Source organism: Nematolebias whitei, chromosome 3, assembly GCF_014905685.2.
Source record: "Nematolebias whitei isolate Nwh7 chromosome 3, NemWhi1, whole genome shotgun sequence".
Classification (NCBI taxonomy): domain Eukaryota; kingdom Metazoa; phylum Chordata; class Actinopteri; order Cyprinodontiformes; family Rivulidae; genus Nematolebias; species Nematolebias whitei.
In genome coordinates, this window is record NC_056500.1 from 9,545,939 (window position 1) to 9,569,990 (window position 24,052).

General features: G+C 42.1%; 2 protein-coding genes across 2 annotated transcripts; one reads left to right on the forward strand and one right to left on the reverse strand.

Annotated features, from left to right (window-relative positions):
- Positions 1 to 674: 674 nt before the first annotated feature.
- On the reverse strand, positions 675 to 6,605 carry lsm4 (LSM4 homolog, U6 small nuclear RNA and mRNA degradation associated). Its single transcript, XM_037697969.1, has 5 exons — positions 6,506 to 6,605; positions 6,005 to 6,046; positions 5,713 to 5,811; positions 1,269 to 1,449; positions 675 to 1,145 (listed from the first exon to the last, which is right to left on the reverse strand). The coding sequence occupies exons 1-5, from the start codon at positions 6,506 to 6,508 to the stop codon at positions 1,021 to 1,023; spliced, it is 450 nt and encodes a 149-aa protein (XP_037553897.1). The 5' UTR covers positions 6,509 to 6,605; the 3' UTR covers positions 675 to 1,020.
- An 8,482-nt stretch (positions 6,606 to 15,087) lies between these two features.
- pgpep1 (pyroglutamyl-peptidase I) lies at positions 15,088 to 22,068 on the forward strand. The gene is made up of 5 exons (XM_037697967.1): positions 15,088 to 15,225; positions 16,747 to 16,799; positions 18,559 to 18,675; positions 19,754 to 19,986; positions 21,490 to 22,068. Exons 1-5 carry the CDS (start codon positions 15,192 to 15,194, stop codon positions 21,683 to 21,685), a joined length of 633 nt encoding a protein of 210 aa, XP_037553895.1. The 5' UTR covers positions 15,088 to 15,191; the 3' UTR covers positions 21,686 to 22,068.
- The last annotated feature ends 1,984 nt before the right edge of the window (positions 22,069 to 24,052 follow it).

A 24,052-nucleotide genomic window follows, 5' to 3' on the forward strand; every position in this document is an offset into this window, starting at 1 on the left:
TTTGGGGTTTAAAAGTCACTGGGACGTTATGTTTAGAAAATAAACGTCTCAGTTTCTCTGATACTCCCTCAATCTGTACTCCGGTTCCTCCCACAGACCAAAAACATGCATGTTAGGCTGATTGGTAACTCTAAATTGTCCCTAGGTGAGTGAGAGAGTGAATGGTTGTTTGTCTCGTTTGTCTTTATGTGTCCCTGTGATGGACTGGAGACCTGTCCAGGGTGTCTCCCACCTCTCACACTGGAGACCTGTCCAGGGTGTCTCCCACCTCTCACACGGTGATAGCTGGACATGGGCAGCAGTGACCCCCACAACCCAAAAAGGAAGAAGCGTGTAAAAGATAATGGATGGACAGAGAAAAAAATAAAAATAAAATTCAAGTTTTTGCTTTGAATCTTGATTTTAATGTGGTTTGATGTCTATTCTATTATTTGCTGAAATAATTTAGTTTTGTAATATGAAATGACATCCATCCATGTGGGTTTGCAACAGCCAGAAATATCTCACTATATAAAGAGGAATTAGATGAAATTCACTTCTGTGTTTACACAGATATTCAATTTATATCCTTCATGACATAAATATATCAGGAGACATTAAAAAAAACATTTATTGTTCAAAGAAACCATAATGTTTTAACAAAAAACGTTTTATTTATGTTCTCATGTAGTCACTTTACAAACGTTATAACAAAAGTGTTCAGGAAGTGAATCCTCTCAGCTGTGACTACTGTTGTACCTGCTGTGGTTTTAAAAAGAGTAATATTCAGACGATGGGAGTTGCAAATGATTTAAGAAGCTAAAAAAAATATTCAAGCAACAAATTTTAGACTCAACCCTTTCTACACCATGAAAACCTGTATTCAATAACAGTTAAAAGAAAATCTTAATATTCAGGTACAAAAAAAAAAATGTTTGCAACAATAAATTATTCTCAACTTCACAGCAGAAAGAAACAACAGAGTACTTTATATCTGCATCTACTCAACTGGATGTGGCTTCAAAAGTGCAGTACTGTTCGTCAGTGCTGGTTCTTCATGCCTTGTGGTTTGCCTGGTTTCTTATCCGACTGCTGCTGCTGCTGCTGTTGCTGCTGCTGTCCCCGACCAGGACCGGACATCCCTCTGCCACGGCCGCCAAACAGACCTGCAGAAAAGAAGCAAAAGGAGAAAATGCTCACCCGCGTTACCTCCGACTCTGACAACAAATTATTTCAGTATTAATATAAAACACTTTACACAAAAATCTGCAAAAATCGCTTCCTTTTACCTCGACCGGGTCCTCCTCTTCCTTTGCCCTGCTGCTTATTCTGCTGGGAACCACCGCGCCCACGGCCCTTTGACACCACCTCCTCCTTCACCATGTCGATGATCTCATCTGGAATTCGCAAATACTTGATGGTGCTTCCTCGGATGTAACACTCGGGCATCCTCCAGAATTTATCTCCATCCTGTGAGAATGGAATAAGCGAGAGACAATGAAGATTCTGTTTTGTTTTTTTTTAAAGTTACATTAAACCTTTGTTGATTGTTTGTTGGATAAAACATTTTCAACAAGTTTGAGTTTTAGAAGACAAGTCCCCACGCATCAGTGACATGTAACGGCCAGTATAGATTGGTAATCAGTCGCTGGCCCTGTTAATAATAATAATAATAAACTTTATTTCTATTGCACCTTCCAACAATGCCTTGCATTGACCAAGGTGCTTTACAAGATAAAACTAGATTAAAAAAAGGACACAATAAATCAGTGCAAATTAAAAACACAGCCAGAATAAAAGAAGGTAAAAGAGATAAAATAAATAAATAAATACTAATAGTTAAACATTAAAAGCCCTTTTAAATAAGTATGTTTTCAGTGTGGCTTGGACCAGAACCAGATCAGAGATGGCACGCAGCTCATGGGGAAGAGTATTCCAGGCTGTTGGGCCTGCAACAGAAAAGGACCGGTCCCCCCCCATTGTTTGCACCTTGAGCAAGGCACCTCCAGCAGATTTTGACCAGCAGACCGTAAAGCTCTGCTGGGCTGGTGGACTTTCAAAAGTTCTGAAATATAAGGTGGTGCAAGGCCATTCAAAGCTTTAAAAACAAACAGCAGCTTGAACTGTATCCTAAACTGAACTGGGAGCCAGTGTAAAGAAGAAAGGACAGGAGTGAAATGTTCATATTTACATGTGTTAGTCAACAAGTGAGCAGCAGAGTTTTGCACAAGCTGTAAACGGGAGATAGAAGATTGATTAATACCGACATATAAGGCGTTACAGTAATCAAGCCTAGACCTTACAAAGGCATGGATGGCCTTCTGCAGATCACTATGGCTAAGGAGTGACTTTACTTTAGAAAGCAGACGGAGCTGAAAGAAGCTGGTTTTCACAACAGAACTGATCTGTTTATCTAACTTTAAATTACAGTCATGCTCCACTCCTAGATTTTTTTTACCACCTGGTTGGCGTGGGGGAGCGGAAAACCTAGACTGGGAGAGATGTTGCATGAATTACTGGAAGCACCAAATAAAATCCATTCAGTTTTATCGTTATTTAGGTGAAGAAAATTCTGAGACAGTCAGTGCTTAATGTCGTTTAAGCAGCTGGCAATAGAGTTTAAACTGAGTGAGGAACTGGGAGTGACTAACAGATAGATTTGTAGATCATCTGCATACAGATGAAAAGAGATTATGGCGTGCAATGATGGGTCCTAACGGTAGCATGTAAAGTGAGAAGAGAACAAGCCCCAGAATGGATCCCTGCGGTACGCCAGAGGTCAGAGAGACAGAAGAAGAGGACAGATCACCTATCATAACAGAGAAAGTTCTCTCTGTTAAATAGGACTTAAACCACTCGAGCACAACACCCTGAAGGCCAACCTGCTGAGCCAAACGAGTGATTAGGACCTGATGGTCTACAGTATCAAAAGCTGCTGAGAGGTCCAACATCACCAGCAGAACAGGTTTTTTGGCATCAAGGGACAAAAGAATATCATTCTGTACTTTGAGTAGTGCAGAGTCAGTTCTATGACGGGGTCTGAAGCCAGATTGAAATTTTTCAAACAAGTTGTTGTGTTCTAAAAAAGATTGCAACTGAATGAAAACAACCTTTTCCAGAACTTTGGATAAAATTGATAAATGTGAAATTGGCCTAAAATTAGAAAAAGCTGTAGGATCTAAACCTGTTTTTTTAAGAAGAGGCCTGACCACAGCATGTTTGAAAACAGACGGGACATAACCTGAACTTAGACAGCTATTAATAAATGTCAGAAGACAAGGACCAATAACATCCAAGGACTGCTTGAACATCTTAGAAGGAATGATGTCCAGGGTACAGTTTGTAGGTTTCATCTGCTGAACCACCTTAACGAGGTGAGGTAGTGACACCAGGTGGAACTGATCAAACACAGCAGAGGTTATTGAGGGAGCACATAACTAAACAGCATTATATGCACTGACAATGTTCTGCTTGATAGAGTCAATTTTGTTCACAAAGTAATCAAGAAAACCATCACAGGTAGACTGTGTAGCAGTTTTCAGAACATTGATGGAGGGATTAATGACAGACTGAATGGTATTAAATAAAACCCTTGGCCGGTTACAACTGGTAGAAATTAAATTGGAAAGATATTGTGATTTGGCCTGCTTAACAGCTTTTTGATATTCATGAAGACAGTCTTTCAGTATGTCCTGGGACACATGAAGCCTGTCTTTCTTCCATCTGCGTTCTGCTTTCCTGCAGCGTTGTCTAAAAGTCCGAGTGGTACCATTAAGCCAAGGATCTGGTTTGATTTTTGTAGGTCTGTTCACATATGACTTTAAAATCTCCACGTGTTTGAAGGATTATCTGTGGTCTGAATGCTTTATTGCTGTGTCATTTCAGTGAGACTAAAATGACATAGTCCTGCACAGTTTAAATTTGCAGTAGCACAATGAACACAACCCATTTATTAAATCCTTACAAAATGTAAATAATAAAGCCATGACCTTTATATTTTAAACCAATCCAACTAGGCCATGATTATTCTTAAAATTGTCAATCACTTTAAACTGTTTCATCTCATCACTGCTCTTGACTAGCAGCTGTTTGAATTATGTATCAAGTGAAGGACTCTGTACATTTCAAGTATAGATATGCAGACCACAGGATTAGGTGGCATCAAATCTGAATGCATAATGAGCGAACTAACATCTTCACATTTGAGCTTTCCACACTGAAATCACTTCAATGCCCTGTCAACAGGTACTATTGATAGAAACATAGAAACACTACATCTGGGACGTTGGTGTCCACAGAGAAGTGAGAGCAGAACTTATTTTGTGTGTGCAGCTGTGGCTGAGTGATTGGAGTTGTGGTCCTATGAGTGAGTTGGTGGTTGACTTCCAACCCAACATGCAGTCACATGTTGAAGTGTCCCTGGGCAAGACATTGAACGTCTCATTACCTCCAATGCGTGTCCCATTGGCATTTAAATGTGATAGCACTGATTAGTCTGTATGAACATGTGTGGATAATGACATAGATGATGGATAAATGAGGGCACAAGTTGGGTTGTAAAGCAAGAGTATCCTGGTTAGATAGAAAGGTAGTGGGGGATACCGCAGGGGTCCATCCTCGGTCCCTTTCTCTTTTCTTTATACCTGCTGCCACTAGGTGCCATTTTCCACGATCACAACATACACTTTAATTTCTACACCAATGACTGTCAAATTTACTTCCCCCTGAGGCACACGCTCTATTCAACCTCTTCTTGACTGCCTGGCTGGCTGACATCCGGGACTGGATGGCTTTAAACTTGAGTTTCAACGAGAAGAAGTCTGAAGTCATCTTGTTCCATCCCAATGGCACGCTCATGAACCACTGCATTGACCTTTCCTCTCTAGCCCCGTTAGAGAACCAGAGTCACCAGTCTGGGAGTGACAACGTACCCTTCTTTGAAACTTAACAACGCACCCTTCTTTGAAACTTAACAGTCACGTAAACATGATTGTTAAATCCTGTTTTTTTAAGCTGAGGCGGCTGTCTAAGCTGAAGCCCATACTGTCCAAAAAGAATCTTGGGACAGTGATCCATGCGTTCATAACATCCAGGCTCAATTACTGCAGTGCGCTTCTGTTTGGAATCAGTCAATCCTCCATTGCACGTCTACAACTGGTCCAAAATGCTGCAGCCCGATTTTTAACTGCTACAGGCCATAGAGAGCACATTACTCCAGTTTTGGCCTCCCTGCACTGGCTACTCATTCACTTTCAGATCCAGATCAAAATACTTGTATGTTTTTAAATCACTGAACAGTTTTGCCCCATCCTATCTTACTGATCTTCTACAGCCATATGTCCCACCGCGCTCTCTGAGGTCAGTAGTTCAGATGCTCCTTTCAGTTCCAGAAACTCGTCGAAAACTCAAGAGGTGACGGGGCTTTCTCTGTTGCAGGTCCAAGACTGTGGAATGAGTTGCCACTGCGTGTCAGACAGACTCCCACACTCACAGTCTTTAAGTCTCACCTGAAAACCCACTTTTATTCTCTTGCCTTTGACACGGTGTGATCTGTTTTGATCCTGTCTGTAGTCTACAGTGTTGGCCATTTAGTTATCTGCCGCTTTTTGTATCTATTTTTTTATTTTATGTTTTCCTGTCCGCTGTGCTCGTTTGTTTCTATTGTACAGCACTTTGGTTGGCCTTGTTGCTGTTTTAAGTGCTCTATAAATAAATTGGTATGGTATGGTATACCCTGGATGTGCAGATGACCTCTCTCAGGTTGATGTTCATCCAGTTATCACAGCTAACCAGATGGCCGTTGTAAGTCTCTCCATTCTTCAACTCCACCAGCTAAAAAGCAAAAAACAAGACAAACAGACCACTTTCAGCTTGCTGTAGCCTGCAAAATTCTTCACACAAACACTAGTTTCTTGGTTCAATTTGAAAGATTAAATTACTCGTAATTTACACTTTGCAGACTAAATTATATGAGTATTATGAGATTCCTGCACAGGTTGATTGCTTGCAGAGGGTGCCTCCTCACCATGGGATGATTCTGGGCAGTCTTCAACAAAGACAGAGGAAGCTGAAAAACACCAGAAAAACCAGGAAACACGTAAGTAACTTGTAAACATATCTACAACGTGTTGCCTGCTGCACAGTGAAAACCATTAAACGACCGTGAGTGTTTAATTTTGGTAAATTACATGTGACTGGCATTCTAGGCTTTCGAGTCTAGCGTTGCATTATTATGAAATGACTCATAAAAACTAATGTTACAACAAAATATAAAGTCCAGGATTAAACTGGGTGATATATGCGCTTAAAGAACGATAAAGAGTATTTCTAAAGTTGTTTGTTACATGTTCCGACTTTAGAAAGTAGCACGGATAATACATTTAGCCTCAGTAGCTAACAAGTTAGCTCTCCCCTCGATTAGTCCGTTTTAAGAAGCAGTTCTCGCTGCATTTGTAAGACAATTATAAGTAAGCTTCTTAAGATGATAAAACAACCAAATACTCGAATCTAGTAATTATAAACTCACCATAATGATTTAATATGTTTCTTCCTTGCGCTCAAAAACACGATTTTTCCCACCGACAATTTTTCTTCTTCTTCTACTGATTTTGGCTCTTTTTATTATGCTGCCCCCTGCTGTCAAAACCGCGCATCGCCTAAAACTCTTTTTATTATGCTGCCCCCTGCTGTCAAAACCGCGCATCGCCTAAAACTTTCTGTCCTTTTTTTTTTATTGCCACAAATTCTAAATCTAAAAGAAACAGTTCATCACCTAGTGCACAAACATACAAATTAAAACATCAAGACAAGGTTCAAGGTTAAAGGTTCTCTATTGTCATTCACATCACATGTGGTGCATGAGGTGGAACGAAATTGCGTACTTAAGGTCCCAGTTACACACAAAAATTTCAAAGACATAAAGCATAAAAAGAAACAGTGTACAAGGATAAGAAATAACTATAACAATGCAATACAACGCAGCATATTAAACAACAGCCTGAATAAGAGTCTGGTGTGGGCAGATGGGTATGAATGCATCAGCTCAAAGGCAAGAAATCAGCAGCATGGATGATCAGCAGCACAGATAAAGTCACATGACACCAATTAAAGTGGCATTACAGTGATTTCTGGTTAGGGATTTATGAGTCTAACAGCTTCAGGACATAAGCAGTTCAGTTTAGTGGTTCTATACTTAATGCTCCTCAACCTCCTGCCTGAGGGGAGTGGGGCAAAAAGTGTGTGTGCTGGGTGAGTGGGGTCTTTCGTGATGCCGGTGGCCCTCTTCCTGCTTCTGGAGGTGTATATGTCTGTGATGATGGGGAGGTTGACTCCAACAGTCTTCAGACTCAACAAGTTCAAGTTTATTGTTATTCGCACATGTGGTGGAACAAAATTATGTACTCGCGGTCCCAGCTGCACCCAAAAATAGCAAAAATATAAAGTATAAGTACAAGTTACTTTGTAAAACAATATAAACAAATAATATATATTTTAAAAGGTTCACAATATTGTATTGAGTATAAAGTGTGTATTAATTTGTGTATAAAGAACACAGATTTGAATTTGAGGTCATCCTTTTCAGATGTGTTTTTTTAATAGTGTCACTGGTGATAGTTTTTTGTTGTAAAATAACTTTTGCTCATCTTCCATGTGAGTTATTATTAACACATATAAACAGTCAGAACAAATGTCTTTTTGAGTGCAGGTACACTTCCTTAAGCTGCCCATAAATAACACCCTTTACATTTATTTCTACATTAAAACAATAATGTTTCCCTCATTTACACAGCCAAGTTGAAGACGGGAAGAGTTTCACCTTCATCACTGTTACTCGTAGGACATTTGTCTTGTCTTTCCCTAGACTTATTTCGCTGTCTCCTCTAAATGTGGAGGAGTGCGGTTCTACTCCGAGTCCCTCCCGGATAACTGAACTTCTCACTCGATCTCTAAGGGAGAGTCCAGCTACCATGCAGAGGAAACTCATGTCAACCACCTCTATCCACATTCTCATTCTTTCAGTCACTACCCAGAGTTCATGACCATAGGTGAGGGTAGGAAACGTAGACTGACAGGTAGACAGAGAGATTTTCCTTAAAGCTCAGCTCCCTCTTCACCACAACGGACCGGCACAGAGTCCGCAATACTGCAGATGCAATCCATCTGCCAATTTCATGCTCCATTTTTTCCTCACTCGTGAACAAAACCTCAAGATACTTGAACTCCTCCATTTGAGGCAGAACTTCACCCTCAACCTGAAGAGAGCAATCCACCCTTTTTCAGTTGAGGACCATGTCCTCAGATTTGGAGGTGCTGAGTCTCATCCCAGCTGCTTCACACTCGGCTGCAAATCGCTCCATTGAGAGCTAAAGATCACGCCATGATGATGCCAACAATTTTTTTCTAAAATCTATCAGAACCAAATGACAACAGTTTTGATCTGTGTCAATGATGGACAAGTTTTTTTAAAACAAGTCCATTTTCATTCACATTTGTGGATTATGTTGTACACAAGCAAGAATTGTTGTATACAATTTTTGCAGTACATTTTTGTTAATCTTGTTGTGCAAATTAAAATCTTACTGTATTCTTGTGTGGATATTTTTGAGACTACTGCACTTCCATATTATTCAGAATTACTAAATGCTACATTTGTATAAATAAATAAATAAATTTAAAAAAAGAAAAACGTTGGTTACGTACTGTAACCCCAGATTCTATGAATATAAGCGTAGCCCTTTAAGGCCTTCGCTTTAGTGGGTTTATCCCGTTATGCAGAGCATAAGCACTGAAAAAAATTAGTCCACGCCCACCTGCTGTGTGGGCCCTACCCGGTCCGTATAAATTACGTTAAGAGCGGGAAATCGGCTCCCAAAATAGCTTTTTTCTTCAGCCATTTAGGAGCCAGTGAGGCCCGACGCTTAAAGGGCTACGCTTATATTCATAGAATCTGGGGTTACAGTACGTAACCAACGTTCTATGTCATATAAGCTTCGCCCTTTAAGGCCTTCGCTTTAGTGGGTAAAGGGCGAAGCCGATGTGGTCCTCGCCTCACTGGGTCCATTCGAACACAGTAAGAAGCGGAAGCTTGCCCAAAAAAACGTCTTGTCACTCAGCTCCCCATGTGCATAACTACGCATCGCGTAATTATGTGCCATGCACAGACGCATGTTGTGTAGCTATGCGTTCTGACAAAGCATGAATACCCCGGAAAACTTTCAACGGGAAGAAGAAGTTGAAAAGAGGGGGGGGGGGGGGGGCATGAACCAACTGGTTCATGGCTGAACAGTATAAACAGATTAATGTCCATAAATTGATTATAAATCAATTGAACTGATTGGTAACAATAATCATGAACTGATTAGTGACAATATAACCAAAATCACAGACACGACTTGTGACTGATAACAACATCTCACACTGTAATGCATGCAGACAGAAGTGAGCTTAAACAGAGTTCCATGAGAACAATAACATTCATTCTGTTAGAGCACTAAGGACAGAATGTGTCATGGAACGAGCCGTTACATCACGTAGGTAAAAGCGAATAAATGAGCAGGGTGTTGACCATGCAGCCGCAGTGCAGATGTCCTGCATTGACATACCATTATGCAGAGCAGTCGAAGATGCGATACCCCTGGTCGAGTGTGCTTAGAGGTTGACAGGAGGCTCTAAATCTGATGCTCTGTAGGCTTCAGAAAAGGCCTCACACAGCCAGTGTGACAAGCGCTGGATGGATAACGGCGACCTGTAGAAGCATCTCTATAATGCACAAACCATTGTTGAGTTTGAAACGCATTGCAGCTGTGTGCGTTATGTAACACGTCAACGCCCGCACCGGGCAGAGAAGATGAAAAGATGCTTCCTCTTCTGATCTGTGGGGGGGAAAAGACCCCTCCAACGATATCACTCTTGATTTAAAAGAGCTCGTGATGTTTTAGGCATAAAAGCTGGGTTGGTCTTAAATCAGCTGAGCTGCCCGTCAGCCTAATTCTAAGGCATGACGAAGCAACAGAGAGGGCAGATAAATACTTACCCTCTTAGCGGGTGTTAAAACCAGCAACAGGGCTGTTAAAAGAGACAAGAATTTAAATGAAACCTGATCCAGAGGCTCAATTGAAGCTTTGATCAGGGCTCGCAGGACCAGCGTTAAACCCACTGTGGAAAACAAGTGGGCGTGAAAACAGGCCTACATCTCTGTACACCTTTTAGAAACCGCTTCATCAGCGGGTGATTAAAAGCTGTTCTGTCTCCAAACCCTTTGTGGCAGGAAGAGATGGCTGCAATCGTACGTTAAAGCGTACTGAAAGCCAACTCCCTATCCATCAGCTGTTGTAGAAAAACAACACGCCGCTTAAAAGGCATGAGGTGGTCTCTAAACCTTCTCTGTGCACCAGCGCTGAAAAGCCGTCCCCTTGATGTGTACAGAACTGTGGTAGATGCAGCACGTGAATCTTGAATTGTGCACACTATCTCCTGAGGGAGACCCATCCTCTAAGTGGAACCGCTCAGCGGTCAGACCCACCGGTGTTGACCTATTTCTGGGTAACTCTTGGTCGCTCCTCCTGCCTGAAGGAGAGCATCCTTCCTCCATGACAGTTCCACGGCGACCCAACAACAGACGTTGCAGGCCTGGGAACCATAGTGCGTTCACACGCCGGGAGCCACCAAGGAGGGCTGTCAATCCCTCCTCTTGAACTCGGTTCATGGACCGTAAAAAACAGAGGAGGTGGGGGGGAAAGAAACGCGTAAAAAGCGTTTTGGGCCACCGACTGTGAGCAAATGCGTCCCCCCCCAGCGATGGATCGTCTCGCGGGCTCAGGGAAAACCGTAGTTGACATTGAGCGTTCTTCTCGCATCGCAAACAGGTCCACAGCTGCTTTGCCAACTTCTGCTGCGTCTGAAAAACATCAGATCCGGATGGAGGATCCGGTCCACGTAACGTGGGCCGCCCTTGGACGTCACATCAGAACACCGGATATGTAAACCGCTCTAATAAAAGCAGGTTTTGATGAACCCAACTCAGTAGCTTTCGCACAATGTGTAACATCTGGCTGAACGCACACCCTGATGGTTATGTATGCAGCAGTCATCATGATGTCTGTGTGAATCAACACGTGTTGATTCTGTAGCACAGGAGCAAGGTGTTGAATCACATTCAGTACTGTGCGACACTCCAAAAACATTGATGTGGGCTGATGTGTAGTGGGGCCACAGCGCCCCTACTGCTTGAGATAGGTATGTCCCCCCCCCCCCAGCCTGACAGCAACGTGTCCGTGAAGACTGACCCATGACGTGGGTCTGCTGAGGGGGACTCCCTCTGATAGAAAAACAAGGTGTTTCCCCAGAGTCGGAGGTCTGCTTCCACAGAGGAAAAGACAATGATCATCCGTCGTTGTTTTACTGGATCCACATGCAGACGTGCAAAAACACCTCTAGAGGCGTCTCATGTGATAAATGAGTTTTCATGGTGGTTGAATTTAATTCCACTCCAGAAAAACAAATGTCTGGGCCGGGAAAATCGAGCTTCCTTCCACTTATGGCGAAGCCCAGATTAACAGGTGTGATGTCAACACCTGATCCTGCATCAGCGCCTCCTGTCTGAAGTGACAGGATCCGCAGATCATCCAGGTAAAAACAAAAAACTCTCGTCTCTGTGTTTTAGGATGATCGGTATGCGTTCTCTGGATGTTAAACAACAGATCCAAGAACGGTCTCACCCCTCCGATCCGTGAGTAAAAACCCTCGTGTTTTCTCTCCCTTGGGGAACTCTGTAGATTACTTTTATCAGAAAACACTTGGATTTCTGCATTTAGGGAAGAGAATCAGTCTGATGATGATGACGGGACCGTTTATATAACTCCTCTGAATGGAGGGGTTCGGGTTGCAAACTGTAACTTGTACCATTTGCATAAACCCTGTCCATCCATCTGAAAAACGGCGAGCATGTTTAGCCACTCTACGTAACGTTCGTGGATGAACGTGCGTTAATGATGCGTCATGTTTTGTACGGCTGTCAGCAGTCCGTCCCTCAACCGCCGTCATGCGTCGCGGGAATGTTTTCTGTGTGACCCCGGGCGAGACTTGAGCTGAAGGCGAAGCGTGTGACAGCTGATGACGCGGTGAGCTGCGCGTTTGACGTCGCTGTGCGAACGTTGAAAGGCGGAGGGCGTGACTTCATTTACACCGTGCTGTTGGAGTGAAGGCTGCTTAGCCCCGCGGGAGCACACGTTGTTCTCTGGAGGGACGCGCGCCGCTCTCGCTGGAGGGGCGCGCGCTAGAGGGAGGTGGGACTCATTACCGGATTCTTCGGCTGCTTCACGTTTAAGCTGCGGTGAGCTGCCGAAAGCTGAGAGAGAAGGACCCCCACCCGGACCAGCCTGCGGACCACATTCATACCGATGTGAGCTGGTTAGCGCCGGCAGCTGTGTGTGTGCGCCAGCATCAACGTAGCGCCGTTGGATGGAGGCTGTCCATCTTAGTGATCGACTCGTCATGTCAGAGCGGCGGTGAGTTAAAAACCTGTTTAAGGACACCGGCTCATGTGGAGGCTGTTCCATCCCACGAGTGCGAGTTGACACCGCTTGAGTGAGGATCGTGCAGTTCTAGTTGGTAATGAGTTATTTTCGCTTACCGTTGTGCCGTGATCGACTCGTCATGTCTAGAGCGACGGTGAGTTTAAAAACCTTTATTTAAGGACACCGGCTCATGTGTGGAGGCTGTTCTGTGATCGACTCGTCATGTCTTAGAGCGACGGTGAGTTTAAAAACCTTTATTTAAGGACACCGGCTCGTGTGTGGGGCTGTTTCATCCCACGGTACGAGTTGACATCACTTGGGTGAAAAACGTGCAGCCCGGGATTATAACGAGTTATTTTCACTTACCATCGTGCCCTGTAAGCGATTAATAATGTCTTGGAGCGGCGGTGAGTTTAAAAAGCCTTATAAAGGACACCGGCTCTTATGTGTGCGGCCGCTGTGAGCTCATCCGGGCTTACAGACTGGCTAAAAAACAGACACTTGATCATTAATGATGATTTATTTCAACTTTCGTGTCACTTTTACACACACCCTCCGGAGACCGTCATTTTGAGAGCTTTCTCTCTCATGAGCTCTGCGATTGTTTGCCCAGAGCGCTGTCTTGCAGGCGAACTCTGGGGAAACGCTGAGCTGCAGGCTGCCGGAGTGCAGAGGGCTGGATTCTGACGGGCGGGGCTGGTGGTGGAACTCAGCGAGAGCCGCGGCCGTGGAAAAGTCGAAGCTTGCTCGCGACGGTCCCTCCAGCGGGACAGGGTGGGCCGCGCGGCTTGATGAGGTGGTGCACAGCCTCTGGCACCTCCTCCGACTGTTTCACTTCGCCAGCATGGTTTGAAGCTGCTCTGAACAGCGCGTCCGCGATGTTTCATCAGGTCTTGTGCAGATTCTCCGGCAGCGAGGGGAGTAACGAAGCCAGGTGGGTCGTTGGGTCGTCGTCCTCCGCGCTGCAGTCCTCGACAGGCAAACCGTGGGAGAGGCACACATGTTGAGCTGGCGTCAGCTGCCTGACAGAGGGAGTTCTTTGTCTCCAAGGCAGGTCTGCGGCCTTCAATCCCTTGGACATGCTATGTGCTAGCAGCGCGCGTTGTTGCTAACTGCGGCTGCCTGAAAAACACATTGGTGGGCTCGATTCGAGAGCGTGTTCGCCGTCTGGTTCGTGTTCCTCCGGAGGGACGGGACGCTGCTCCGGCCTGGGCAGCTTCGCTCCGGAAGCTTCCGCGAGGCTTGGCTCCAGGAGGGGTTACCGAGGAATAGCCCCGCTCGGTGAATCCCTCAACTCTGGTGATGGGAGCGGACTGGGGACCGACTCCTCTAATCTACCAGGGAAGAACCGTCTGCGGCCTCGCCCGTGGAACGTCCTGTTGGAACGTGAGGCCGTATGGATCAAGACGGTGAGCCACAGTGGAGCCCAGTGAAAAACAACCTTCCCGCCGATCATCCGAACTGGCGGGAAAAGGCGAGGGACGTAGAAAAAAGGGGTCCCTTCATGTCAGCCTCCTCCCGGGTTCCGCCGGGCAACCCCTGAGGGCGCCGTCGGCCGGGAGCGGTGTGATCGCCGATGCGAAACGAGGTGGGATGGGGTGAGCATTCACTCAGCCCCCCTCCACCTACACTACGCTACCCGGGAGGGAATGAGCAGCGGGGGCTGCAGCTGAGCACGCCTTGCCCCGGAGGAACCATCCGGTTCGCCCCGAGGGTCGGCGATAAGAGGAAAAAACACAAGATGGCGTTGTCCAGCGTGTAGTGACCTGTCACTGGGAAATGTTCCACGACGCTTACCTTGGAATAAGACTGCTGTCATCTTCTCCTCGGGGAGGAGAACTCACCGGACGACCGGAGGTCGACTGCCGGGCCCAGCATCCTTCACAAGGTTGGTCATTTACACAACTTATCTTCTTTGTTCTTCTGACAGTGCTATATTAGCTCGCTGAAGAAAAAATGGGAGCCGATTTCCCGCTCTTAACGTAATTTATACGGACCGGGTAGGGCCCACACAGCAGGTGGGCGTGGACTAATTTTTTTCAGTGCTTATGCTCTGCATAACGGGATAAACCCACTAAAGCGAAGGCCTTAAAGGGCGAAGCTTATATGACATAGAACTTCTGGTCTTTCACATTTATTCAACCTTTATTTATACAGATTCATTCCCATTGAGCCCTCATTTACAAGAGAGACCTGTTATAATTGATGGAAAAAATTTCAACATTTGATAATTTAGGTTTATGGAAGTTATTCGTTCACACCTGTTTCTGATGTTGCAAAGAGAAAAAAAGAATAATATATTTTGATTATTATGTAATAAATGTAAATTTATGAAAATATGTAAATCGATGAATAGAAAAAAGTATGAGATGCATTACTATTAAGTAAATAAAAACATTATGTTTTAATAAAAATGTTTCAACTTTTTATGTAAATGCAATGTGTTAAGTAACTATTGTTTTGCTTTTTTGTCTTTACCTGTTTTGTCCCGTTTGAGCTTCCTTACATTTAATGTGACGCATTGACGTCATGACGTAGTATCTGACGTAGACCGCTGCGGAATGAAGGCGAACGGCAGGTTTCTTTTGATTGTGGCAGAAGAAGCCGTCAGCTGTGGGGGGCTTTGACTCTCCGTCCGATTGTGGTTCAGCCTAAATCCCGAGTAACAGCTACGGATTCTACTTCATAAACCGGGAGATGGATAACAGTAACCGAACTGTGATCGTGACAGGTTCGTGTCTCGTCAAGTTATGTTGTTGTCGTGTCTGATGGCAGCTTAGAAAACGAAAAAAGTGGGGAAAAAGTTGCGAAGATGACAGCTGCTGTGCCCTTAATGGCGTCAGGTTGTTCTGGTCTGCGGTAGAGTACAGAAAGGAGCGCTTTGTTTGTCATTTTTACTATGTTTCATTGCATCATTGCATGCTTCTAGGAAGTCAATGGCATTTTCTCGTTTGACTCTTATTCAATGAGCTTTTTTAAAAAGAAATGTAGTTTATACATTGTTGTCAAGTATGTCGGTATTGTTTATTATTTACTGTATTATAAAATTTGAGAAAAATGCTTTAGGTTTTGAAAACACAGCCTTCAGACACATGAAAGCGAAGTTATTTCAAGCATTATCTCAGAGTTAACCCAATTATAAACCTGTTTATAAGGTATGTCATAAATTGATAAACTTCCTGTAATGGCTATAAAAGTAGACAAAACCAGTAAATGAAAGAGCAAGACTGTTTCTATTAAACTAAATGTTGTCAAACCAGTTTAGTTGATAAACTGTTATTCATAATGCTTTGATTTTCCTTTTTTTTTGTTTGTTTGTAGCACTTTAATGTTTTCATTTATACTTTTAAAAACTTTCAAACCTTGTCTCATCATCAGGCCTCATTATAGACACACACTGTGTCGATAAATATCTTATACATAAAAGTGCTATTTTCAACATTTTGAGCTTGACTTCCAGTAACTTGTGTCACATTAATTTTCTTTTAAGTCAAAATGTCCAAAATGTTTATATGAATATTGATGTATTGTACTGTCAGGATCATGTTTCTAAAATGCACACCAAGTGCAACTTCAGATTTTGCTTCATGGATGTAATGTTGTTTTAATTGCACAAACTACTGTCTTGAACTGTTAATTTCTGCAGAGCCGGCCGACTGAGATTTTGCGTCCTCAGACACAAAAGAGTGCAGAAACTCGCAGTCACGTCTGATAGTAAATGTGTAGATTTCCTGGGAACAGCACCTTCACAATAGCAGGCCGGCTGGCAGCTGCTGGCCCCTCGCCCTGCTCCTTTTCAGCAGCCTGTCAGACAGACTGATCTTTTCTCCACCCAACCCCCAGGGACCCGCTGACCCCGGGACGGGTGGTGGAGGGGGATCAGCAATAGATCCCTGTATAAACAAGCCTGGCCGGCTACCCATTAGCTCCTGAGATATTTTTCTTCAGGTTTTATGAAGTCATGCATGTTTTTTTTTTTTGGTGTAAATATGATCTGGATTCTTGTTTTTACAGCTGGTAAGAAGCTTTGAAATACAAAGGAATATCTAGTGTTTTTGTTGTTGTTTTTCATTGTAAAGGATGTTTTGTAAATGCTGCTAAACTCAAACATTTAAAAAAAATAACGAAACAAAACAACACCTTCGTTGCTTTTTGCAAAGGTAACGTTCAGTCCAGAGTCCGCACTACTGAACACTAACCTCGGAATAATTACAACCGTTCGCTGCCAAAATAAACATCGCATCTCTTGCAGGTTTCGAGCCGTTTGGAGAACACGCTGTCAATGCCAGCTGGGTAGCAGTCCAGGTATTTTCTTTCTCTCGCTCATAATAACAATATTTTCCGTTCAAGATTTGTTTGTGTTTTAAAGAAAAACAGAATGAAAACGAGTTTGTACTTTGAAATTTTTACCATCTAAATCCTTCCATCTCTGAGTGTTTACATATCCGTTTTGACTCATAATTTTATTCATGCTATGTTGTAGGCAGTATTTGAACTTGTGTAGCAGACGCTGAAGTAGCTGCTGGCCGGCTTCACGCTGCACAGCCATGTTTGTCCGAGGCTTCATGTGGGGGATGATGGTGGTTGTCAGGGTGTCTAGACGGACTTGATAAGGATATTAGAGGCAAACAAAAGGCTGCATTGAGGCAGGGTCACAAACATGGTCAGACTAGTCTCTTTTCAATACCGTGGAAGGGGTGGGGGGTGGAGGGGTCAGTGTTCGGGGCTACTTGTCCTGCGGGGGGCTGGGGGAGGTGATGGTTCACTGGGTGTGAATTTAACACAGATTTGTCTTGCTTATGATATTTATTTATTGCATCTTTTATTTCGTTCTTATTTCCGTGCTGCTTTTGTTTAGAACAATGTATATCTTCCAAGTGAATTATTTTTATTTATTATTATTTATTAACCTCCATTTAACTAGAAACTCCCCCTGAGATCACAGGTCTCTTTTGCAAGGGAGGCCTGGGCCTGAAGGCAGCCTAACATGCATGTTTTTGGCCTGTGGGAGGAAACCGGAGCACCCGGAGAAAACCCATGCAGCACGGAGAGAACATGCAAACTCCACACAGAAAGACCCCAGGTCCAACCCGGGGATTGAACCCAGAACCTTCTTGCTGTGAGGCAACAGTGCTAACCACTGAGCCGTCATGCTACTGTTGTGTTGTTAAGATGGATTAGATGAGAATAGGAAACAGCATGTGCTAAAAATTATTATTATTAATTACCAATTATTATAAATAATAGTAATTTATTATTATTATGTAGTAATAATAATAGTGTGCAAAGTATGATATCATTAAGACAAAGACGACAAATTTCCCCTTGGGGACAATAAAGTATACATCTATCTATCTATTAAGCAGTTATTATGAATGAAATATAATGGGGAAATAAGTGATTAATAATTTACTACAAATAGCTAAATTGATTGATTAAACAATACATTTGCATTTTTAGCACAGATCCTGTGTTTACGATGAGTGCTGAAAATTGCTGAAGAGACTGAAGCTGAGTTATTCCAGCTAAACGGGCAAAAATACTAACTGAAAGCTAAAAGAAGCAGAACAGTGGCTAAATTTAAACAACAAAATAAAAATCTGAACACTAGCTAAAGGCTAAAAGAAGCAGAACAATTGGTAAAAGCCAAAAGTCACAAATGACTAGCTAAAAGTCAAAAGTAGCAAAAGCTAAGGTTAAAGCAAAAGTAGCAGCATGTTAGAAGCTGAAGTATCAAGTGACTTACAGGTAAACGCAGCAATAAGTTATCTAAATGATAAAAGCAGTAAAAAGCTAGCCATAAGCAATGAATCTGTGTTTCTATTTCTCATAAGGAGCTGAATGTTTTGCTAAATGAATGACTACAACACACAACAACAACAACAAAGTTTAAAAAACAACAACAACAATAGTGTGAATGATGAAGCATCACAGTCTGTGCTCCCAAAATTGCTTACATTTGCAGTTTTTATTATTATTTACAGCATTTTCATCTACTGCAGTTGTTTTTTTTTTTTTTACTTGAAAGTCGTTTTAGCATCGCTGCTTCTGTTTGTTCTGTCAGGAACTGAAGAAACTTGGTCTGGGCAGTAATGTGGACCTGCATGTGTATGAAGTTCCTGTGGAGTATCAGAAAGTCCAGAGTTTGGTTCCGTCTTTGTGGAAACAGTATCATCCACGGGTAAGAAAAAACAACTTCTTTACTCATAACACTCGAGCTTTAGGGGGGAAATTCAGTCACTTACGTCTTCTTTAGTCTGAATTCAAATTATTCTGATAAAAAAAAAAAACTATAATTAAATGATAATGCTAACTGGACCTGATTGACAAATTTGATTTAAAAAAAGTGTGCCAAGGCAGATAATTCCACAAATAATTATTTGATTGTGGCTTTGAAACAATCTCTCCACAATGGCTATAAAGTCAAGCTTTTTTTCTTGTATTTCATTATGAGATCACATTTGTTTACATTTTTGGGTTTTGCTGGAACTGCCATGGAGGTTTAAACGCTCTCTGGTTGAACAAGCAGCAGCTGAACAGATACAAGATGGGTTTTTTTAGTACTGTATTTTTCGCCGAATAAGTCGCACCTTTTTGCATAAATTTGCAAGTCTTGCAACTTTATACACCAGAGCAACAAATACACGTTTTTTTTTTCCATATTTATAACCTAATTTTTGTCTGAGATCTGACAATTTCATTCATTCTGACATGGAAATTATTGAACACTATCATTTTCAGCCGCTAGAGGGCCCTCAACTCTTATGGCAAGCCAAGTGTCTCATTAATAGGTAAAAGTGGCTATTAATGAGACACTTGGCTTGCCATATCAAACCACCTTCGTCTTGCTCCAGAACTCCTGGAGCAAATGTCAAATCAGCTGCATTTTGCCACCCAGGCGAAATGCAGCTGATTTGACCATTAAAGTGCATTTATTAAGGAAAAGTTCAACTGAAACACACCTTTACTAGAATGTCGAGCAAACCAATAATTGTTTTTAAGGGTTAATCTTGTTAAATTCTTGTTAAAGTCCTCCCGTGCACGCTCTCGCGGATGCCATTTGACAACCAATCAATTTTTGGCACAACACCAGCCCACGTCTCCGAGTGGTCAGCGGTGATGCATAATAGATGCGACCTATATGGCAAAGTGACTTATTTGTGGGTTTTTTTTCCATTTTATTAGACATATTTGGACTGATGCGACGTATACGGCAGAAAGTACGGTAATTCTAACTTTTTAACTTCTTTCCTGCTCAGTTGGTGGTTCATGTCGGAGTCTCAGGTATGTCGACCAAAGTGACACTGGAGAAGTGCGGCAGAAATCACGGCTACAAGGGCCTGGACAACAGCAGCTTCTGTCCAGACACACAGTGTTGCATTGTGGGAGGCCCAGACTGTATCAACTCCATTATTGACATGGACTCGATCTGCAAGAGAGTGACTGCTTCTGGTCTGGGAGTAGCTGTGTCCGTCTCCCAAGATGCAGGAAGGTGATTTATTCTTTCTTTCTACTTGTTTCCCTTTTATTTGTTTTATCTTTTTTATATAAAATCAACTTTTTTTGTTTTGTCTTCTGTATTGGGACCACAAGATTTATGTCTTGAGGAAACAGCCATTCATGTCACAGTGTTAGTAATGGCTCTGTCTCCCCTGTTATTACACACACGGATGCTTTCAAATACTTTTCAGCAACTGCTGCTTTGAATGTGATTACTGAGATTTCTTCAGATTAATTATTTTGAAGCCATTTTTTTACAACGGTAATTATAAAGCTACAAAACAAGAAATTCGGCTCCAGTTGTTTATTTTAGAGCCTTTAGCTTGATCTTTTCCCTTTCACTTTCGCCGTCTTTATAATTTGCTTCCAAGCATCCAGACTTTCCTCTAGGCTTTTAAAATTGTCTGTATTTCTTTGGATTTTCATTTTAAATGCTTTACATACATTATTTCAGTCTATTGCCTGATCATTGGGGGAAAAAAAAAAAGAAATAAGCTACTTAACTCTGTTTTACAAATCATACATAAAAAGAACCCTAAATTTGAAGAATTAATCTGTGTTGTGTCAATTTATGAAAGAAAAACCCGAGCAAGGAAACTGTTTTAAATGGGAGCTTGTCCACTTCATTTTTATGCACAGGCTTCATGGACAAGGAGTGGACAGAAGAAGGACAGTCAGAATTTAGAGACACTGCTTTAAAAGTCCTTCAGAAAGTCTGAAAAAGTATTTGTAGTGACCATTTGTCCATTAAAACCAAAAACAAACAAACAAACAAACAAAAAATCTAACTGGAGGTGAATATTACTCAAATAGTCACTTGTTGCTCCGTGGGTTTGTGGTTAACGCAGTACAAAGGAAAGGTCCCAAAAAATCCATTTTGTGGAAGGTTTATTCTAAGTCGGCAGCCAAACAATTCGATACATAGCATCTCTTGCTGACACACCTGTGTCAGGACACCTGCATGACTGCTCCTCTCGTTGCTCCGCCTCCAACTGGCAAAAAAAAACATACAACCACCCACGTTCCTCTAAACCTCCCTACAGCCTCTATATTTATACCTCTAATACCCACATCCCAAATAAAAATAAATATATAAACTAAACAAATTACTAACCAACACATTTATTCTAAACAATTATGATTTTTTTTTAAATGCCAATTTAAAAATCAAACCTAAAAATAAGCTAATTTGTAAACCAATAAACTAAATTCAACAAAAAATAGACAAATAACTCCTACAGTATTGATCCTTAAACTTTAAAAGATTACAAAAAAGTCCAACAAAGTTAAGTCAGGTCCTCTGGACGGTTTCTTTTGTTGAAACGTTTCGTCCTTCATCCAAAGGACTTCATCAGTCTGATGAGCCACAACAAACTGTCTCATAAGTGCTATATTCACACGGTCAGTCATATCACCGTGTGATATCACCATAAAACTGGTTGGCCCACTGTGTTTTCAGTTCTTTATTCATGCCCACCCTTCTCTTCCGTCGCAGGTATCTCTGTGATTACACGTACTACACGTCTCTGTACCTGAGCCACGGCCGCTCTGCCTTCATTCACGTGCCTCCGCTAGGAAAGCCTTACAGCGGGGACGAACTGGGCCGCGCGTTACAGGCCATCATCCAGGAGATGCTGGAGCTTCTGGACCAAGCGGAAAAGAAAATCCACTGCCAGCAGCACATCCACTAAGTGACCTCAGGCCAGCCTCTCCTGCCCTTCGCCACACAAGACAAATTGCACTTGACCACAAGTAGCCAAATGTCTTCTTTTTTATTTTTTATTACTGTCCTCTGTTTTGGAGGTAACGATTCTTTAGAGATTAGTCTGTTTCCAGAGTCACTTTTTTATGTTATTTTGCTAGACCTGATTCAGTTGTGTCTCAGCAAGGTAATAAAAAAGATAACGTGGGAGTCTGAAGGCAACATTTGGCCACATTGTAATCAAAGCTTTTATCCCAGGGAGCATTCTGACTTTAGAGCTGAAAATGGGATTAAGATTAAATCGCCAAGGGAACACGAGTGCGTCTTACATGTGTTCATATGCAGTCAATGGTGGAGATACAAAGAGTAATGTCTCTAATGTGACATTATGATCTTAAAGCCCAAATGTGACTTCTATTAAAGCACCTTATAGGGTTAGGGTTATTGTGATGGTTGTAGAAGGCACATTTGGGAAAACTGCAGCATCAGAATGCGTCTTCCTTAGATAGGAAATCTTTAATTTAGATTCTGCTCCATCAAAAAGTCTCAGTCATCAGGTGTTGACACCTAAAGGCCCATACATAATGTTCATGATGCAATATGTTTTTAGTAGGAATGTTTAGAAGTTAATCGTGTGCTATTTTCTTTCCTTTTCCGTCTCTTCTCTCTACGTGTGTTTTCTTTTTTTTTTTTTTTAATGTTAAATTGTTCCTCGAGTCCCTTTTCTTTATAAGAAGATGTAATTTTGCCTTCTTTTACAAAGGTTTGTTTTAAATCAGGGAACGGGTTGGTTCCAGCTCATACTTCCCCAGTTTGACGGCCCAGCTCTGACAGAAGAATAACATTTTTAAATCCACGCCACTGAGATCTGACCTTGAGCTGTGCAATGTAATTTTACAGATCTCATTCGCAAAACCTGCAGAAACAAACACGTCTATGACAGCTGCGCAACTGTTGAGGAAATTTTGTGTTTTAAGCCTCAGTTAGGTTTTTTTTTCTGGCTACTTGAAAGAGGAGAATTTCCTTTAAAAGGAAAATGTTATAAAACTAGCGAACGAACATGTTGCACAATCTAAACTGCCTATTGTTTGTTTCTCTCTTTGATGAACTCCAGGAGTGTCGAGGATGAACCGCATGAGAGAATATTCTACCTGACTGCACTCAGATGTCAAAGTGGTTTTGAATTTTTCGTTTATCAATGTGTGGGAATACTTTTGACTTTGTGTCACAGCGAGATTTAATCCTAAACTGTGTACAAAACAAAACAAAAAAAAAATGCAACTCAACCAAAATATGTAAACTTTTTCCCCATAGTTGTGCAGCCCTAATTGTTCCTCGTATTGAAAAGCTTTCTGATGTCCTCTTCACTAAAGGTTTATTATGGTAGCTACTTATTTTTATGTGAGAAAATGGTTTAATGAAGTTGAACTTCATGTTCTGTCAGAGCTGGGCCTTTAACTTTATTTCTGTTGCACTTTTAGTTTGTGTAAGTTGCTTTTACCTAATCTGAAACTTGGACAGCATTTGTCAAGCAATGTGAATGGTTGCATTTTTTATTTTTTTTAATTTCCAGTCACTTTATCTTGGATGATGTAGCTTTCCGTGTACACACACACAGAATTATATTGAACATATTTTGTTCCTAACCAGCAATTTATTATGATGTGTAACTTGATAAGTTTTATTATTTTATTTTATATTCATTTTCAGCAGAAAGCCCCATCGCTGTATTTATGATGGTGACACTCCCAGTTATAAATGTGCTATTTTATAGCTTTTGTTATATTGAATTTTGTTAAGTTTTGCTGTGTAGACCAGAGTCTCCTTTACACAGCGCGTAACACCACTTCAGTTTGATTGCAGTTAAACAATTTAGCAGTGAGTCGACTAAATGCTGCATCAGCACCCTGTCAAAGCCCAACAGAACCACTGGACTGAACTGTTGTAACATGGCTGGGAAAAAAAGCTAAATTTGTTCAGAACACCATATCGCTTAAGCAATCTGGTACCACTGAGTTCAGGTAAAATATTTTTAACTGCATTTGTTGTTTTTAATACAATTTTGCGCTGTGTTTTTACCACCAACTCGTATTATAACCTTTTGTTATTTAGCATCTCGGTTGTTAGCGTTGGTAGACCTGGACGCTTTAGGTCGGAGTTTGTGAAATCTGGCAGTTCGCAGTGTGGCTTTGTGGGTGCTGAAAGGGTTGTGGAGAAGCTGCAGAACTTCGGCCTCAAGTTTACCTATGAGGTGACCCCTGACCCTCTCCTGTGCCTTGCTGTTGTTCGTGTGTGTCATGAAAAGGACTTATTAATCCCCACTGGGTCGATTCAAAGATGTCTTATTGATGCTGTC

Bases quoted from the DNA above. Each gene is read 5' to 3' on its own strand.
- pgpep1 (XM_037697967.1), top strand. From the start codon at position 15,192: ATGGATAACAGTAACCGAACTGTGATCGTGACAG. The intron at 15,226-16,746 runs GTTCGTGTCTCG...CATCTCTTGCAG, and splicing joins CCGAACTGTGATCGTGACAG to GTTTCGAGCCGTTTGGAGAA. The intron at 18,676-19,753 runs GTAAGAAAAAAC...TTTCCTGCTCAG, and splicing joins GGAAACAGTATCATCCACGG to TTGGTGGTTCATGTCGGAGT.
- lsm4 (XM_037697969.1), bottom strand. The intron at 5,812-6,004 runs GTGAGGAGGCAC...TTTGCTTTTTAG, and splicing joins CTGCCCAGAATCATCCCATG to CTGGTGGAGTTGAAGAATGG. The intron at 1,450-5,712 runs GTATACCATACC...CCATTCTCACAG, and splicing joins AGGTCATCTGCACATCCAGG to GATGGAGATAAATTCTGGAG.